The sequence below is a fragment of the Seriola lalandi genome, unplaced genomic scaffold (genome assembly GCF_002814215.2).
Source record: "Seriola lalandi dorsalis isolate HSWRI2012SDOR001 ecotype SW California unplaced genomic scaffold, Sedor1 jcf7180002054570, whole genome shotgun sequence".
Taxonomy (NCBI): domain Eukaryota; kingdom Metazoa; phylum Chordata; class Actinopteri; order Carangiformes; family Carangidae; genus Seriola; species Seriola lalandi.
Genome location: NW_019525123.1, coordinates 3,025,410 through 3,044,324, shown reverse-complemented (window position 1 = coordinate 3,044,324; position 18,915 = coordinate 3,025,410). Strand labels below are relative to the sequence as shown.

At 39.1% G+C, this 18,915-nt stretch overlaps 3 protein-coding genes across 3 annotated transcripts; all 3 read right to left on the bottom strand.

The window, feature by feature from the left end:
* Positions 1 to 124: 124 nt before the first annotated feature.
* c8g (complement component 8, gamma polypeptide) lies at positions 125 to 5,351 on the bottom strand. The gene is made up of 7 exons (XM_023417040.2): positions 5,044 to 5,351; positions 3,747 to 3,892; positions 3,098 to 3,168; positions 2,909 to 3,016; positions 2,121 to 2,225; positions 1,769 to 1,804; positions 125 to 376 (listed from the first exon to the last, which is right to left on the bottom strand). The coding sequence occupies exons 1-7, from the start codon at positions 5,224 to 5,226 to the stop codon at positions 357 to 359; spliced, it is 669 nt and encodes a 222-aa protein (XP_023272808.1). The 5' UTR covers positions 5,227 to 5,351; the 3' UTR covers positions 125 to 356.
* Positions 5,352 to 5,560: 209 nt separating this feature from the next.
* On the bottom strand, positions 5,561 to 8,572 carry msrb2 (methionine sulfoxide reductase B2). Its single transcript, XM_023417038.2, has 5 exons — positions 8,321 to 8,572; positions 7,492 to 7,589; positions 6,961 to 7,037; positions 6,570 to 6,717; positions 5,561 to 6,354 (listed from the first exon to the last, which is right to left on the bottom strand). Exons 1-5 carry the CDS (start codon positions 8,433 to 8,435, stop codon positions 6,223 to 6,225), a joined length of 570 nt encoding a protein of 189 aa, XP_023272806.1. The 5' UTR covers positions 8,436 to 8,572; the 3' UTR covers positions 5,561 to 6,222.
* Positions 8,573 to 9,053: 481 nt separating this feature from the next.
* Positions 9,054 to 18,067, bottom strand: armc3 (armadillo repeat containing 3). The gene is made up of 17 exons (XM_023417039.2): positions 17,995 to 18,067; positions 17,728 to 17,783; positions 17,439 to 17,556; positions 16,890 to 17,015; positions 16,571 to 16,639; positions 16,168 to 16,343; positions 15,759 to 15,953; positions 14,683 to 14,866; positions 14,448 to 14,600; positions 14,243 to 14,351; positions 13,362 to 13,611; positions 12,959 to 13,095; positions 11,927 to 12,095; positions 11,543 to 11,637; positions 10,147 to 10,314; positions 9,639 to 9,801; positions 9,054 to 9,380 (listed from the first exon to the last, which is right to left on the bottom strand). Exons 2-17 carry the CDS (start codon positions 17,773 to 17,775, stop codon positions 9,174 to 9,176), a joined length of 2,367 nt encoding a protein of 788 aa, XP_023272807.1. The 5' UTR covers positions 17,776 to 17,783; positions 17,995 to 18,067; the 3' UTR covers positions 9,054 to 9,173.
* Between the last annotated feature and the right edge of the window lie 848 nt (positions 18,068 to 18,915).

The window sequence follows — 18,915 nt, the reverse complement described above, 5'->3', positions numbered from 1 at the left end:
CGAGTCCCTACACAACCCAGAAGCATGCATGCAGACGCACACTGTGGATGTTAAATCTCAGAATAAAAGGATGGGATGGATTTCACATGATAATGATAACTACATGATAATGGCATCCCATAGATTCAGGTTCTTTGTTGATTTTTATTGAAGACACCTTTTTTTTTCATTTTGTTTTATTTATGTGAAACTGGTAACATTTGCAGTTGTGAGTTTCACAATCTGAATGCCTCAGCGCCGTCCTTGAACAACTTTTCCTGCTGATATTCACATTTTTAAACGATACAGTAGACAGATGTACTGTGGGTTTGAGAACTGCTGAACACTGGATCTGTCTGTTGCACAGCTCTGGCTCTTCAACATGTGGGGACACATTCTGTAAGACAAAGACTGACAGGTTTAATTGCGTAAAGGCTGTGCTGATGTTTTCTTCAGTCAGTGCAGATTGGATAAAATGTTGCTGACAAGGTTTTAAAAAGTGATTGTTATACAAGCTGAGGCCAACACATGCACAGCCTGCAGGAGAAAACGTGAAGTATTCAGGAAGGTCAGAGCGGCAGGTCATTGGAGCTGCTCTCTCTCTCTCTCTCTCTCTCTCTCTCTCTCCCTCTCCCTGCATTCAGCTTATTCAATCCTAGTTTCATTATATAAGTGCTGGTCATAAATGCACATCTTCACACCAACACAATTTTCTTATTTATAATATGAATAATACATAAATCATTTATATATATAATACATAATATACAATACATCTTATATGTTAAAGCATTCTGAAATTTAAGAGATAGGTAAAAGTGTCCACCATTTAACTTTTGCAAAAACTACATCCAAGGATTCCATGAAATATTCACCCCAAACCTGGGTTATAAACTAGACTGGTGCTTTAACTTTCATTTTTAAAGCACTGTAGTTTAGCTGTGTATTAAATGTGCTGTTCGTACAGTTGAAATACTAAAATTGGAAGTTATTATCTAAACAAAGTCTGTGACTTGTTAATTGTATTCCTTTCGTAATCTTCTACTGTTCGTTCCTAACTCCAAAATATTAAAAAAAACTTTGTAGCGCCTGTTGACAGTAACATTCAAAAGCTAAAACATTGTAAAAAGCTTTTACAACATCAATAATAAAGCAGAACATTTTATAATCCAGTAGCCAACAGTTTGCCGATCACAATATATCTCATCAATTAGTTTACTTAATTCATACACAACTACTGTAGTGTAAGCTCACTCATTGGCATTACTGCACGAACATGGCCATGACTTGGATAATTAGAACACAATGTAAATGTAATATAAAGGAACAGGGAAGGAGAATAAACATCCCTACATTCAGCCACCAACACACAGCAGCTGTAGAGGAGGAACGGTGATCTACATGTAATGCGCTGAACCCATGAGCTTCCTCACAATCCCACTGTACATGAGGAAATGCATGAAATATGTCTGGAGACCTACATAGCTTGAATACGTTTCTCAATGCACAGCAATGACCTGTGAAAATATTCAGTCTCCATTAAGCCTGTAAATAACACTAACCAACAAAACCCTGAAAGGGTTCAGTGCTTTTCTACAGAAACTAGAGTACCTTCCTCAGTATTAGGAAATGGCATTTTACACATGTCAGCATGTCATGGTGATTACATTTTTTTTTTTTTTTAATTCTCAGTTTCATAGTTAAGAGTGTTTTCTTTCTCATAAATAATTTCTCCTTCTTATGTGAATGTTTTTCTTTCATATTTTGTTAAAATTCTTATTTAACTTACTGAGGACATGATCCTGGTCCACACTACCACAGTGACCTAGGAAAAAAAACAATTAACACACTGTTATTTAAAGGAATCTTTTGCATCAGTGACAGCCTGCTTGAGCATAGCTAAAGTGTTGTTTTATGTTTTTTATTGTTATGCAGTATTTTGTGATTTTTAAAAAATTTTAATTTGAAAAGTAGCAGAATAAATTCCAAACTACTTTTTTAAAATAAATATGCTGAGTACTGCTGACCTATTCAAGATGGACTGTGTTCTACGGCTTATAATGCTAGCTTACATGAAATATAGCCCTTATCAATATACTGTAGTTTATTGTATTTGGTTTTTCAGGTGGACGTGGACCTACTGTATGTGGGGAAAGGGAAGAGGTATGCCAGGCCCAACTCCTGTTTTTCAGCAAGCTGCTCAAACTTGGTCAACACTGGCTCTGACAGATTGTCTACAGACCTGGCTGTATAAAAAGCACAGAAGCAAACATTATGACATCACAAATGTATATTTTTAACACCCAGTGTAGTCTCAATTTATCCATAACCACCAGCTGGCTTTGAGATCTAAAATACTGAGGAAGGATATACACAAGTGTAGTCAGTGTAGACTTGCTGACACCTACGAACAACTCTATAACCCTACTGAGTTGGCCCCTTGATCCTTTCATCAAGGACAACACCCCTTCTTCCTTCTTACATAACCAACGCTTCATTGTCTTAACAACATCTTACCTGTGCATATGTTGATTCAGTCTAGGGGCCCCGTCTGCCCTATTCATGCATATGCTGATTCAGTCTAAGGGCCCTTCCTGCCCCCTGATAACTTGAACCTAGGTGCTACACTACAAGACCTCTTGATAAACATTACCTTTTGTTTCTAACCTCCTTTCCTGTCTGACCAAATGTCTGTAACCCCAGGTATATGTAAATACAATTGTCCATCCCTTTGTCTGCATCTGTATAACTGTCTCCCTGCCCTACACTCTGGGTCAGTCTACTGCCTCAGACCCGCTCTGTGTCAGTTGGCTCACCATATCCAGGGATACCAATAAACTTACTTCACTACAGCAAACTTGAAACTAAGGACTTGAGTGAATTTTCTTCAACAATACCAAACAAAAATCACATGGCCTAGGGACCCCACCATAGAGCTTCATTGTCATCTTGCCCAACTTCTGATAGTACATGATTGCATATGAGTTGTAGTCGGTATCTGCAATCACTATGTCAGTGTTCAGATGTGGATGAGGTCCTGGTGGAAATAACAGACAGAATGGTGAGACAGAGTGAATTACTGTCATGCTAAATAAAGTCATAAAATAGAAAGACTGACCTTTAAGTGATAGTCGCCCTGTGGTTGGGGTGAGGTGGTAGACCTGTTGTATCTCCCAACACTGGTGATTACTGACAAGAAAACAGAACAGAACAGAACAGAACAGAACAGAACAGATCAGAACAGAACATACAATTTATATTTGGCTCACAGTTTTGTATATTCTGGTAGAGTGAACTTTGGTAATTTACTGTGTACAAGTTTCTGTTATCTAACGTTCTGTCTCTGTTTCAGGCCTCTGATTGAATAAATTTTCTAACGTTGCATGTGGGACAGAGCAAAAACAGAAACAAAAAAAAGTTTTCCCCTGCTTGTTCCAAAAATGATTCATAACCCACTCATCACAACAAAGATTTCACAGAATGCCCCACCAAAACAACATTTTTTTTGTCCATTTAATTTTTGATTCTTGCTGCAATAACCAGGTCAAGTTGACCTAAACGTTTTTAAAATGATGAGGGAAAGCTGATGGAATTAACTGTTCTGCCTCCTTCTTCCTGTTTTTGGATACACAAATAAAATCAAGCACATGTGGTTTGAGCATGAAGTCAGCAAGAAGTGAGTGGAGAGATATATGACTTATTTGCACCCTCTGCTGGTAAATTCCGGTACAAAAAAGTCACTAAATGCACAGTATGTGGGGACTTACAATCGCGTTTTAGTGCTGACGAACAGTGTTTTGTCACAGGCGAGGGGACATGTGATTTCAATGTGTGTTGGCTCTACTCTGGTTCCATGATTCATCAGGTACGAGCATTTGGTGGCAACGTTCAGCAGGTACCATACTCCTGTCATCTGTAACACATACAAGGATCAGGCAAAGTGGACGGAGACGGAGGACACAAAACATAAAAAAGATGTTTTCATATATGTTAAGCCTCAGACATAAACTTTGCATACAGAAAACGTGCTACCTCTCCCACTAAAGCAAGTTTTTTTTCTATCTTTTCACTTTATCATATTGTTCATGACCTTGTCCACCCTTTCTACACAGGATCTGCCTTATGTTACCAGGGTATCACCAGGAATATTAAGGGTAATACCTGAAACATTCTCCACTCTGTTAATGAAAAGAGGTCTGTTTCAAATGTCCTGCTGTATTATCTTTCATTCTGTTCAAATTCCATTTCACTGACAATCCCCCTTATTGCTTAAAACACCATGTTGATACAATTACACAAGCATGTCCACATTGCCCGCCCCCAGACCAATCCATGACCAAGCAGACTCATATGTTTGCATGTTTGAGGCACTGGAACAATATGTTAATCAGCCATTTTTAGCATGGGTACATGGACAGAATGTTTCAAGAGGTCAACCCCCTGAAATAACATTTCAATCTGAGCTTTTAATATATTTTCAAATTATTAATATGTTAACTAAGGACAAAAACCTGCTGGATAAGCCAGCGTATGGAAAGTGACACAAAATATCCTTGTTTCACAATGTTCACTTGCCTCTTGTTCTCCTCAAAGCAATAAATACCTCTTTTTGGCTCATATGTTGTGATAACATGCCATTGATTTTTTTGCAGTTCTGTTTATATGAGTGATTGTGCCATTATGGTGCAAACAAGTGAGAAACAAAAACAAACTGTCAGCATGCAAAGGTCAAGTATCGGCACAGTGAAGTCTTTACTGAGGTGTACTCAGGCTGCAGCTGCAGTCCACTGCCTGGAAACAGTCTTCCCCTAATTCACCGAACAGTTAAATGACACCTTCTCTTTCCATCGCAGCTGTTTCATAAAACTTTTTCCAGCCTTGTCACAATTCATTTTGAATAGAAGTTTAAAGTGGTCACTTTATATCAAACACAACATGGACAACCTAGAGATAATTATTTAAAGCAGCAGTTAATATGCAGACATGTGAATAATAAAGCGATAATACACAGTCAAACACGCATACAGTAGTTAATATGCTTAGCCTTCCCCACCAGTTTCTTACCCGATTTATGTCTATTTGCTGTGGTGATGGGGCCACATCAATAGGGGTGATCTTTGGCTTCTTGTACACTGGTGGCTTGATTCGCTTCCTACTAACAGCCCCCCCTACAGCCTCACTGTGATCCCACAGACACACACACATCAATAGCATCATTGCCAAGATGCATCGCCACACTCCAGCCATCCTTACTCTGTCAGTAATACACTCAAGAATCAGGATTGTCGGCTTCCTGTATCCTTCTCCGGTTTTTCTGTCTCCCCGTCTCTGTCTGTTCTCTTCCCCTTCACTCAGACACAGAGGAATTGCACAGACAGACATATTGCAAAAGACAAACAATGCCAAACAGAGGATGGTCAGTAATGTTAAATATTAACTTGGTTTACTGGCAGAGACAAGGCTGCAGTGTTGCAGTGTTGCAGTGTGTGCATCTGAACTACAGAGGGCAGCATTAAACTCTCATTTAGAACTGGCTTATAAATCTTAAAAACTGTGCAGAACAGTAAAGCAAAACCGTGGATTCAGAGAACAAACAAAATGTGCATTTATTGACAAATTATCAGTCGATTCTGTGCAATTACTGAAACAGACAAGGCATTTGGATTTGTACATGTGGCACCAGACTGAAAAACTCAAGAGGCAGCAATGTTATACTTTCCCGTGTTTTACAATCTCTACAGAAAGAGTAGTCTTAATTCAGGGCCAGTGTATTCAGACATGAAGACAACATAATAATGCTGTTAAAGACAGTTCTTTTTGGGGTTAGCCACTATGTTTCATGTTGCCCATTTTTATAGATCATTCAGTTCAAGAAAAAAATCAGGAAACAATAAAATAAACAAACAAAAAAAAAACAATACAGTGATTAGGGTAGGAAGTATGTTTTTCATTAGGTAATTGAGGTGACATTTTGTGTGAATCATGTAATACAGAATATGATCAGCAGATTTGTAGTCTTCTCTCCAGTGCATATAACCAAGTTCTTCTGAATATGAGTTTATTTTAGTTTAATAAACCCCAGGATGTCCACTTACACCAAAATTCAAACATTAAAACACACAAAGCTTCTCACTTCCAGACCTGTATTGGTCAAAACCATGACCTTCATTTTGCCTCCTACAAAGGACTGGGAAACATACAGTAAGTGTTTTTTCAGTGGTTTAGGCAAGTCTATATAGTTCATCAGTTTTCCTCCGGCTTCTCAGGTTTGTTGTTTTCTCTAGGTTTAAATGTGAGGGCCACACTGTTGATGCAGAACCGCTGACCTGTTGGGTCTGGTCCGTCATCAAACACATGTCCCAGATGGGAATCACACTGCAAAACACACACCAAAAATGTAACGATCAAACAAAAATACAATGTATTTCAAGAGAATTTTGAATGAAATCCTGAATGCAAAATATGAATGAAATGCACATTTTTAATTCTGATCTACAGCGCTCTATAAAAAACTGCAGTATGCTATATTACCTATAGCAGCTATGATAAGCAAACTGAACTTTGGCTTCATAGCTCAGAACACAACTCACGTTTTTACAAAGGACCTCTGTCCCAGCACTACCCAGGCTGTTGTCAGGGCGACGAATGACGGAGGCGTGACTTTCATCCCGCTCCCATGTCCCATGAGCTTCTTTGAATGCCGGCCAGCCTGTCCCTGAGTCATACTTAGCCTCTGAACTGTCAACAAGGAGAGCAACATTTTCTCAATGAGCATTTATTAACAACTAACACAAAAGAGGATGGAATGAGTCTCCATTAAACATTGTTGTGGTAGAAATTGAAGTATTTTCTGTAGAAGATTTTAGTCTGACAATATTAACAAATATGCCCTATACAGGAATAAAATAAGTGTGTAAAAAATAAGTGTGTGTGAATGTGTGTATGAAATATTACTTTGACCCTTCAAGAGTAATCTGTTACCTGAAGAGTGGAGCCTCACAGCAGACACAGTGATACATCCCCACTTCATAATGGTTAAGGTAGATCCCACTAAAGGGCTGCGAGCACCCACAAACACACACACACACACACACACACACACCAAAACAGTGTTAGGAGCAGAGACACACGAGTAACAGAGTATCATCATATTAGCAACACAGTGACTTGACCTTATTCTTATTACATGTAAAATCACTATGTGTTTCAAGTCCTGCTGTTTATCAAGCAGCTTCTTAATTCATAATATACCAAAGGTTTGTAGCTGGGCTGGTTAATCTTGTCTCAGGTCAACAATAAAGTGCTGATCAAAGTCCACCTGGAACTGTGCTGATTATGAGACAATATCTATGTCAGTCTGTTCGACTGAGATAGTGTTGGTTTGACAAAAATCCCTGTGTTGATGATCATGTTTGCATTTCCATTTATTAATTCAGAACACAATGTTGCATTGGCATTATTATTAAACATTATTTTCACAACTTATTGTATTTTTTCACATATGAAACTTACCACCTCAGTCCCTTTCTCTCTGGTGACTACATACTGTTCTGGGGTGAGTTTCTTTTGCCAGTCTGTGGTCTCATCATAGCGGGTGAGAGACTGCAGGCCTGCAGAAAGCAGAAGTTGCAATGAATTAGTCACATAATGGTTTGCAGCATGTGCATCTGAAGATACTATACTGGAAATAATTACATCCATTGGTCCATCAGTATGTAACATATAAAGCAAAAATCACATTGAGTGTGGCAACTGCCCATCAATGACACATTCAAACAATCTCCACACAACATTAACACCACAGACCATGAGGACTTTGGAGCTAAATTGAGAAAATGTTTTTTTTATCACGTGACTTGAAACAAACTGCTTGAAGTGAGAAGGCCACCAGAGAAGAAGGTAACGTATTCTTTAACGAAACAGTCATAACAATTTCACATTTCACAACCCGAACTTCTAAAGTATATAACATTCAACCAATCGAGCATTTATTCTTAAACCCTGCTAATATTATAGATATTACAAAAATATCAATATCAAAATGTTATAAATTTTTCAACTAAACGATCAGTGAACAGTAAAGTCACGATTAAGCATAAGGTGTGAGAAAAACAGACACCATTGCTAACAGTCCTGTTTGTACAAACAGGAACCTGTTGCCGCCTGTTTCTTATCACAGCTTGACCAAACTGCCTCAACAGACTGAAATGTCCTAATATCCAACATGAGAAAACTACAGCATGGTGCACCTGCAGGGATTAGCAGCTACAAGTTTGGATATTGTATATCCAAGAAAAAAAAAAAAAAAGTGCCAAATAAGGAAACAAAGGACCCCCAGTACCTTGAGATGTGGAAACAGGACGGATGAACAACGGGATCCTCCTCGGTGACACCACGGCTCTGGCTGTCGCATGGTGAGAAACAACAACGAGGAGACGAGAGACGAATCGAGACATGTTTGCTGCTGTGTGTAGTCTGGATGATCGCGTTTGTCAGTGTGTTCTAAATCAAGAGCAGGATTCAGTGGGAGACAAGTGCACTCGCTGCGTCGGGATTGTTTACGCCGCGGCGAGTTCTCGCCGGTCTTCCCTCGGCTGATCCAGGCTGTTAGCCTGGTGACCCGGTCAAAAATCACACTTCAAGCTATATAGGTCAAAGTGGATTAGGTTTGTTGGCTTTTTATTGCTAGGCAGCGCGCAAAGAGCATCATAATGTTAACGCGTGAGCTTAGTTAGGGCAAAATAAACCAGGCTGACGGTAAATATTAAGATTTCTTTTCCAACAAAACTACCCAAAAAAAAAAAAAAAAACACATAAGATGATTTTTTTTTGGTGCTGTGTAATGTTAACATGCAATATGTCTCATGGTTAATAAATGATCCAATAACTGACAAAAATAGATTTTCTGACCTCAGCTGAGGCAGAAACAGACGGTAAAGACCACTTGCTGACCAACTGTAACTTACTTGAGTTGGACTCTGTTGAGACTTTGTTTGACCTGTTGTTACAACACTGATAACACTTTTTTTTTCTTTTTGGCTTGTGTATGCACCAAAATAATCAAGTCAGGATTTGAATAATTCTATTGTATGGTTTAAAGGTCTACTGACAAATATATAGGGTACAATACAAATCAAATGTCTTGTCACAGCATAATTCTGTATAGTATTGTATTTCTACACAGCAGTGTTGGTCTATATAGTCTGGTACTTCACAGCAGCAGGAGTATTGGTTGCCAATAGGCTTCCAGGCTGGTGCATAAGGTCTACTATGAAGCGGGCGGGCTGTGAATAGCGGCCATTGCCGGAAGGATTCCCACTGAAGACGAGTACTTCGTTCCAAGCCCGGTCGTACTCGCCCCTGACAAGTGTGCTGCTCATTCCAATGCAATCAGCCAGACACTGAAAAGTTAGAGAGAAGAGACAGGTCGGGGTATGATTATTTGGAAACAAGAGAAACTGGGATGGAAAAGAAAACAGGGAAACTAATACTATGTGGAGGATAAAAGGGAGTTTAAAAGAGATGTCATAAGATGATGGTGAAATGTAAGGCCTGGAAAGTAAGGGAAGATAGGATAAAAAAGATTAAAATGAAGAAGTAAAAGACTGGCACAGTGAGAAAAAGCTGATCGTGCTGTGTGGAATGTAGTTTGGTGTTACCTTGAAGAGAAGTGCCCTATGACGGTAGATTCCCCTGCGGATCAATCCCATGGGAATCACATTAGACTGAAGCTGAAACTTGAGTTGGCTGAGGTGCAGCACCCATGAGAATTTGTGCAACTTTTCCCTCTCCACTGCTCCACCCATGGCTTCACTCACCAGCCTGACAACCAAATCCATGTACACAAAACCATGTTACGATGCAGAAACCCTCAACATTTGTGAAGTGTTTGTTTTGTATCCTGAGATTTCACAATGTGTATATTATCTATTGTGTTATCAACCATGTATCTGGATCTGCACGATGCTGTTTCATGCCACTGTCATTTTTAGTGTGGTGTTTGTGTGCAAAAACACTTTCAAGGGTGTGTTGATTAGGTTTGTTTCCATGATTCTGGAGATCCAGATAACAATGACTGCCAATCAATTAATATCACATGATTTTTCTTCTCAATTCCTCGTGACATCTCTTGATGTTGGTTATATCCTGCCTGCATTCATTTATCACCTGGCCAAGGCAGCATACTTCTCTTGTTCATCATTCATTCGGAGGATGGATTTTTTGGCCTCTATAACTAGAACCTGCAATGAGACATCATCCATCATCTTCCATGGTTTCTGTGTAGGAGACCCAGGCTGGCTCTCATCTTTCTGTCTGTCACCGTCTTTGTTCTGCCTGTAGACAGACACAGTACATTTAAAAAGAAATTTGAGTCAGTGTCTTAAAAATATGATACACAACATACAATACATATATTGTGTATCAATATGTTTGTGTGTATATATATATACACATACATATATATACTGTATATATTTCTAGATGGAAGAAAATGTAAGGGTGATGACTAAAGGCTGATGACTAAAACGATTAGAATTTTCTGATTGCAAAACTTCTGGAGCTGGTTCATCTTCATGTCTTACCAGTTTACTACATTCTTAGATCCTTAGAATATCTTGCAGACAAATGGGAGCAAAAGCTAAGAGGCACCATGTTTGCTCAGGAGACAAAGGCAGAAAAAAAAAAGATTTAATTCTAGTATGAGGGATTTTGCTTTGAAAATTTTAACTTGTCTCATACCAAGCCATGGATGATCCCATGGATGGATTACATAACACCCTGCTTAGGAATGCCTGAGATGTTGCATGTGTATGCTGCATGAAGGGGGGGGAGATGCGGGAAATGAGGTGGACCTGAGGTACCATAAGGGGGTACTGTTTTCTTTGGCAACGTTAATTCATCTGAATGCTGAAATCGTTAGTGTGTGTGTGCATGTACAGCCTTTAACACATATAATGTGTTTTTGTTTGTGTGTCTCAGTCCACATGGTATTATGTAAAAGCATCTTGAGTTGCATCTTCATGGTCGTGCATGCATGTGCACTTGTGTATGTTTGTGGTTCTGTAAGTTCAGAAGCCCATTTATCTAAACACAAAGGCTCTTTTATTCTACGTGTGTTACCATCTTTAAAAAAAAAATGGGATCATTTACCCTGTGAGGCCACGCTAATGGGGTACAATGAAGGCAACAGGGGAGAGGGAGAAAAAAGAGAGGAGAAGGGAAGAAAAGTGAAGCACTGGATTGGAGCAGACAAGGGGAGGGTGATTTAACAGCCACAATAAATTGTATCAACAAACTATATGGTGTGGCTGATAGTGCAGGAGCATAATGGTCCACTGCTATTTGTATGGTTGCTCCGGTTAATTTCCCGCTCTATGTTTAGTGTAAGGGGTTGAGTTAGTTGTAATAGTTTTGGGATTACTTAAAAACAGCTTTCTGAAATGTGAAACGAAAGCACTAAGGGATATGTGGAAAGCCATGATGAGAAATGCACTTTATATTTTATGTATGTAATTTTAGGACAAATTTTTTTAATCCATGTGTTGTGATATTGGACTCGTACTCTTCTGTTGTGTTGACAACAATGATGGGCCGGTGCTGGTTAACTGGCTGCCTGGACAGCTCCTCTAGAGTCAGAATCCTCTGACCTGCAGGAACCTAACACAGAGAGAGAGAGAGAGAGAGAGAAAGAAAGACCATGTTATCACGTGAAATAATGAGCCTCATATGTTAACCATCAAAATGCTTACATTTCATCTGTTGTTTGTGAAAGATAGAGGGAACAGAGAAAACTAATTTCCTGTTACTGTGATCACATAGCTGAAACCTTGAAAAGCAAGTTTAGGTTCCAAAATGAAATCTGGAGTTTTAACACCTGTTTATTCAAATTTAATCTACATTCCTTGAATTGACTTCTGTAGCACATAAATTGCAATAGTGCACTCACCTTCCCGGCATCGTAGAAACCATCACTAATAATGTCAGTGGAAGCCAAATGACCTGTCAGGCTGTATTTCACAGGCAAGTTGCAGTTAATCAGGCTGATCATGGCCATCTTGCTGAAACTGCTACTACGATTCACTGACTGGTTGATTTCCTGAAGCATTTCTAGGGCTCTGGCACACATAAACACAGCAAGCACACCAGCACATACAGATACTCAGATATTTATGATATATATAAAAATGCACATATAAGCAAATATAAACACATGAACAAAATGACCCATACTTAACCACATGGCCATGTATTATGCTGTTCTATACTGCCATCTACTGGCTATTCAAGAGATGAATGCTCCAACATTACACTTCTACTGTGCTTTTTCATTGCTGAATTGTAGTCAGGGGTGGACAGTAACCAAGTTCGTTTACTTATGCTTGCTGCATTTCTGAACAGCACAGTTTGAACTTGGCAGTGGCCTAACAATGGCTACACTAGATAAACTTTGGGCAGAAGATTCTTCACCAGAGCACCCAAGGCCTTATCTTACATTTGAAGTTTTAGGCATAAGAAAGATTTCTTTTTAAATGTTTTCTGTTATTACAACAACCAAACGTCATCATTGCCTAAAAAAAAAAAGAAATATGAAAACCACAATGGCTGTCCTGTTGTTGATTCAATTGGGTTTATATGTCAATTTCCACAGGCTTTGTAGCATATTCTACAAGATTTTTATTCTGCAGGTTTTACAGTAACTTAGTGCATACAGTAGGCTGTATCAATTCAACATTGTAAATGCACTGTGGAACAATACAATGTTGACATAAGAAATTTACTTTTGGATACTTAAGTATGTTTAAAATCAAGTACTCCAGTACTACTCAAGTAAGAATGGGACGGAACAACTTTTACTTGCATTGGAGTAATATTTGACCAGGAGTATCTATACTTTGACTCAGGTAATGGAGCTGTGTACTTAGTCCACATCTGATTGTAGTAGCTTACATTACTCAACAATGGACCTCCAGTGTCTTACCCAAATTTGCACATCTCCGCAGTGGTGGGTACATCACTGGCACAGAGAGTAATGGCCAAGCATGCATTTTGCAATATCTCCTTGTGATTGGATCGCAGCAAATTGACCAGTGGTTGAAGGCCTCCAGCACTCTGAAGCTATGTGGGACATTGAATTTTAGTTACTCAGGGAAAGCATATTAAATATTGCAGGACAATTCATAGTAAACTATTATTTACTATTTTTTATAATGAACATTTGTTTGTTTTATAGATGTTTGTTGTGTGATAAGAATAAGAACAGTATTAGTAAATTTAACTGATATTTCCTTTATCTCCAAATTTCATTATTATACTTTTGTAATTCGCAATCATGATAACAAGGCAGCATTCTGAGCAGTCATGAGACACATCAAAACACCAACCTCTGCCCTAGCTTCTGTGTCACACGCTAGCACTGCCAAACACTGTGTGGTGTGGATCAACAGCTGTGTATCTGTGGACTTTAAGGGCTCAACCAGAGCTTGTATGGCTCCATGTGACAAGATGCTGCAGCGGATATCTTCCTGTCCTGCCATGTGGCCAAGTGTGGCAGCAGCATTGGCTACCGTCCTGGAACAGCTTCCATAGAGCTGCTGGACAAGGATCTGATGGCCTCCTGCCTCATACACTGCACTGGAAAAAACCATAGAAATGGATGGAAGATTTACTGCAAACCCACAGATTTGACTATAAATGCAGTCTGGATACATGCACATGGGGGACATGTGTATCAGAAAGATACTGTAAGTAGTGTATAGAAGAAAACTAACAGCAGGAACAGTGATAGTGACAGAATGCTGCATGGAAGGTAGAAGTAACTGAGAACTGAAGGAAACAGTAATATTGAAATATGAAGTCAGTGCAGTGAGAGATGATGGGTGCAAGGAGGATTTGTCTGGAGAATAAAAATGTGGAAGAGAGAAGGGGAGAGCAAAGAGATATTCAGTGAGAGAGAACTATGAGGAGACAGATTAAGCATTAAATCATTGAAATAGTGAAATAGTGGAGAGGAGGGCATACTGCTTCCTTCAAAGCCTCATTTTTAGAGCTTGCAAACTTATTTTTAACACATTTGGCAAAAAAGCTATAATGTTAAAATTTTGTAGCATGTATCTTCTGATGCACCTTAAAGTTTTCTAGTTCTTTTTTGGTTAACTTACTGTGGCAATGGCATTGACATTATCTAATAGGACAAAAAATACCTGCCTCATTCCAAGAGGATAGTGGTGTGTATATAAATGCGCTCAAGTTGTCTGTCACTCACAATGCGTTGAGGTGGTTGCTATGTGTGAGGTTAGAGAGGGCCTGAGTTGCTGCCTCTCTCAGCTTCAGGTTCTCACTGCTCAGCCCCTGTACCACTGCAGGGATACCACCTGAAACACACAGAAATCAAACTCATTCACACTTCACAGCGTGAAGCGTGTAGTCAGCGTGTTGATAATATGGTGCTTATGTGAATGTCTATGTACCCTGGTCTCTGATACGGTGTTGACTGGCTAGGTGGAAACTCATGGCAGCCACAGCCTGGCAGGTAGATGTTTTCACGCCGGTGTCTGCCTCAGACAGAAGTTCCACCAGAACCTTCTCCACATTAAGCTCATGGAGCAGTATGCGATTTTCAGCTAAACATACAAACGTGTTATTATGACTTTCAAATCTATTGTTAAAAAGTTAAAAGAAATGTATCATCTCCCTCTAGCTTACAGATCTGAGCAACCCCGGCGATGCATTTAACAGCACTGGACTGGATTTCAGGCATGTTGGGGTTGACTAAAAAATCCATCAGCCTTGTCAGTCTTCCATCCTTGTGGATCAGCTGTACACACTCACTGTCACTCAAACAGTTAGCCAATACACGTAAGGCCTCAGCATGAAGGTCACCGCAGTCCTGTAAGATTTAAAAATATAGGGATAAAAAAGGTATTGTTGAGGAAACGTGCTAATTCAAAGGGAACTATTTACAGCTAATTGTGCAAATATAAAATGCATACATAGGCAAGACAAGGCATGGCAGTTTATTTACACTAAGCCACAACATTAAAACAGGTGACTGGTTTTAATGTTGTCTGATCGGTGTATCTCTTCTGTGGCCTGTTGAAAGAGTTCATTCTGAACCATTAGTAATGTGATTTAGAACATATTTTGTAGTTTCAGTAACAATATTAAAACCAGTTACTAGTTTTAATGCTGTGGCTGACCAGTGCATATAGCGCATTTCAAACACTGAGGTAATTCAAAGTACTTTACAAAGACATTGAATAGCTTTAGAATGACATTCAAAGACAACACACAATAAAAACCAGAATAAAATCAATTAAGGTAGAATAAAATAAGATTAAAACAGATAATATGAAATTAAATACATAAAATGAAATAAAAGAAATGGACAAAAACAATAATGGATCAGAAGTACAGTTGTAGTGCAGCAATAACTTGTAAGCTACCCCCCAGTGCAGCAATCAAAATAAAAATGCAGAAGAGAAACCAAAGGTATAGGAGAACACCGTTCTCACGAGTGTTTGATCTAGATTTGAAAGTGGCTAGAGTTGGGTGCATTTGAGATCATCAGGAAGTTGATTCTATCTATGTGCAGCATAGTAGTTAAAATTGCAGTTGTTTAGGCAGTTATTATTAATTATTACACCGCATATTTTTTTCTTCTCATTCTTATTAAAAGTAAGGGTCGGGACTAAGATATACGTGTTCCCACAAAAGCTTGTTTTGTCTCACTCTCACACACACACACACACACACACACACACACACACACACACACCTACTGTGTTATTAAGGATATCCATGAGCTTGTCAAATCCCTGGTCCTCCATGAAGGTACTGCGTGAATCTTTATCAGTTGTAACATTCTGCAGCGTCTCTAAAGCCAAATGCTGGATGACAGGGAAGTCAGACTTCAACAGTTCCAGAAGTGGAGGGATCCCGCCCAACTCATGAACAGCCAGGCGACATTGGTAGTCCTTCACACATACAATACAACAGAGGAGACAAGAGGATAACAAGGATTTTGAAACAATTTGAAGTTCACCAATTCCAACACTATATCTTATAAAACAATGATGTATTTAATGGCTTTTGTGGTACTGATAAATATAACTTCTACTTGTCTATAATGAAAAGTCCTATAACCATATTAGCTCTGTAACCTTCCTCTAAATGATGACTTTGAGTAACCTGAACTAGGTTGAAGATGATCTCTAGCGAGTTCTTCTGAACATCTGGGTCTGGACTGGATAGAAGCTGAATTAGAGATGGCAAGCCCTTGTTGTCAAAGATCTGGACCTTACAGACAAAATCCAGTGACAGAGGGGCCAGGCACAGGGTTGCATACTCATGGACGACTGTATCTTCTTGAATAGAAAAGAAAATATGTGTAAAAAAAACAAACAAAACAGAAACATAAAGGATTGAACACATAGAAATATACATGTATAAGTAGGCATGTGCTGTATAATGATTGTATGTAACAAATATTTTTAAAGTGCCTGAGAAAACAACATGACATCTTTGGTTTTCTTTGTTTTATTGTTGCTAGTGTTCAATAAATAAAACTAATCTTACAATCAAAATTACTCACCTTCAAGTGACAGTTTATGTATAATTGATGGAATGACATTCATTTTTTTCAGAGCCTTCTTTACATCACCTTTCAATGAAAACAAGAGACAAAGTTAACCCGTCAGATATTCAGTGAGCCAACTCATCAGCCAGTCACTCAGTCTGTTAAGCCAACAAAACTATCAATTCTGAAACCAGTCAATAAATCATTCAGCAGAGTCAACTGCCTGTCAGGAAATCGTCATGTCAGTTAGCCACTAGTTATATAAGTTCCATTGTAAGCCATCAAATTCCTCAGTAGGCAAGTCCCCATTGATGACACGTGTTGTCTGACACACCGTTGATGGCCATGATGCCCAGGGCCATGAAGGCATTGCGTCTGACCAGCTTGTTGTTGTGAGTGATGAGCTGACAGAGAGGTTCCAATGCCCCAAGTTCCAGCAGAGAAACCTTGTTCTCATCTCCTAGCAACAGGGGGAGACAGTGAACAGGAAACTTCAGTATGGTGCCAGACAGAGCTTGAGTGGATTTATCATCAGTGAAGATGTGAGCAAGCTATACTAGAATATGGCAGAAGTAGGCCTTAAACTAAAATGGGACAGTATTCAAGATGGTAATACACATTATAAAAGGGCTTTTTTATTACAAAGAACATGTTAATAGTTTTAAACATGTCAGCTGCTCTTGATATACAAAAGCATACAAATGTCTTCATGAGGGTATAATGAAAATATATTAGATGATGGTGTAGAATTTACAATTAATGTCAGGAAATAAGATCAGACAAGTGGTCAGCCACAAGCAAAAAATTGTGCTTTTCAGCTGGAGGTTGCCCATGAATAAAAAAAAATGTATATGGGGGGTTAGCAGTGGGTAGCCAACTGTACCTTTCTCTGCAAATATGTGGAGTGCTTCACAGGCTTTGATTAGGATGTCCTCCTCTGGTGAGCTCAGCAGCAGGACTACTGTTGCTGGAGTTTTGCCCTCAAATGGTAGTGCCTCAAACTGTGTGGAGTGAGAGAGAGATGTAAATGCTTTATAATCCTGTCCCTGAGATGCACGGTATGTTTCCAGGGCGTCTGTTTAAGTGAACACAAAATTGCGTACCATTCAGAATCATATTAGCTAAGCTTGATCAAAGGGTAAAGAGGACAAGGCTTTCATCATATGTCTCACCGTTTCCTTGGATGGAGTTTCGTTCTCCTTCTTCACTTTCTTTCCCATCCTGCGGCCTTAGAGAGAAACTGAATTTTAACTAAACGTGCCTAGTGTTTAGTGATTATAGGTAAATATAAATACATGCAGACTTAGCAACTGAAACTACAAAGCTAACCAAACGTCTTAGCCAGCTACTCAGCTTGGCAAATGACTTCACAAATGACTCTTAACAACACAAACAAGCACGCTTGCGGTTCGATATCTCAAACAGTCATTACAACTTACCCAAATTTTTCCGAACTAAGGGACAAGCTCAAAGATTTATAAATGCTAGCCGACCAGAAGAACCACACAGTAGGTTTAGTGTTTTGGAAACGGAAGGTGACACTGCGTTACTAGGCAACGGGTGCCACGTTGGGCTATATAAGGGTTTGAACATTTATTACTATGAACGTTAGCTATATTTAGGGTTATTATCATATCGGCAAGCCAGTTTAATAGATATATATTACGTTATTGGGTTTCATTTGTGGATTGGACAAAGTTGACTGACATCAACAGTGTTGCTTATTCGCAAAACTGACATAGATGTAAATGTAGTCAGAACTTATAACTACGTTTAGTTAAGGGTTTTATTCGTCAAATGCACACCGCAATGAAAATACAAAGTGTACAGTAAAATAATGCACAGTGACATGTTGAATTACAAGACTGTGCCAAAGACAGCAAAAACAAAATATGAATCCTTGAAAGCTGTGAGATAGACTGAGATCAGTTATCTAACTGAGTATGCTTGCTGATCAACTAATGATCATAATTCTCACATTTGCATAAACAGATGGGAATCCTCCATAAAATAAGGGAAATGTTGAAAAATCAAAAGGGAATTTGTAGGACATCATGTGAGTGAGTGGGCTTTGTGTGTGTGTTGAGTCTGTCCCGTGTAGGTCATAGGAACAGTATTGAGGTAAAAGTGCTGCTGTGAAGAATGAGTCATAAAACAAATGAGCGCTATACAGCATCAGCATAGTGAAGCCGCTTGCTCTTGGAGAGGCACTGACACAGCAATGTGCCAGTGGAAACAGCACAGTCTGCACCAGAAAATCAAATGTCCTCTAAAGACATTACCTCTGGTGGTGTGGGACATTATCACTGCTGCCTGAAATGAGCCTGTGATTAATCTACGCTAAAGCAAGCCTCGGGTGG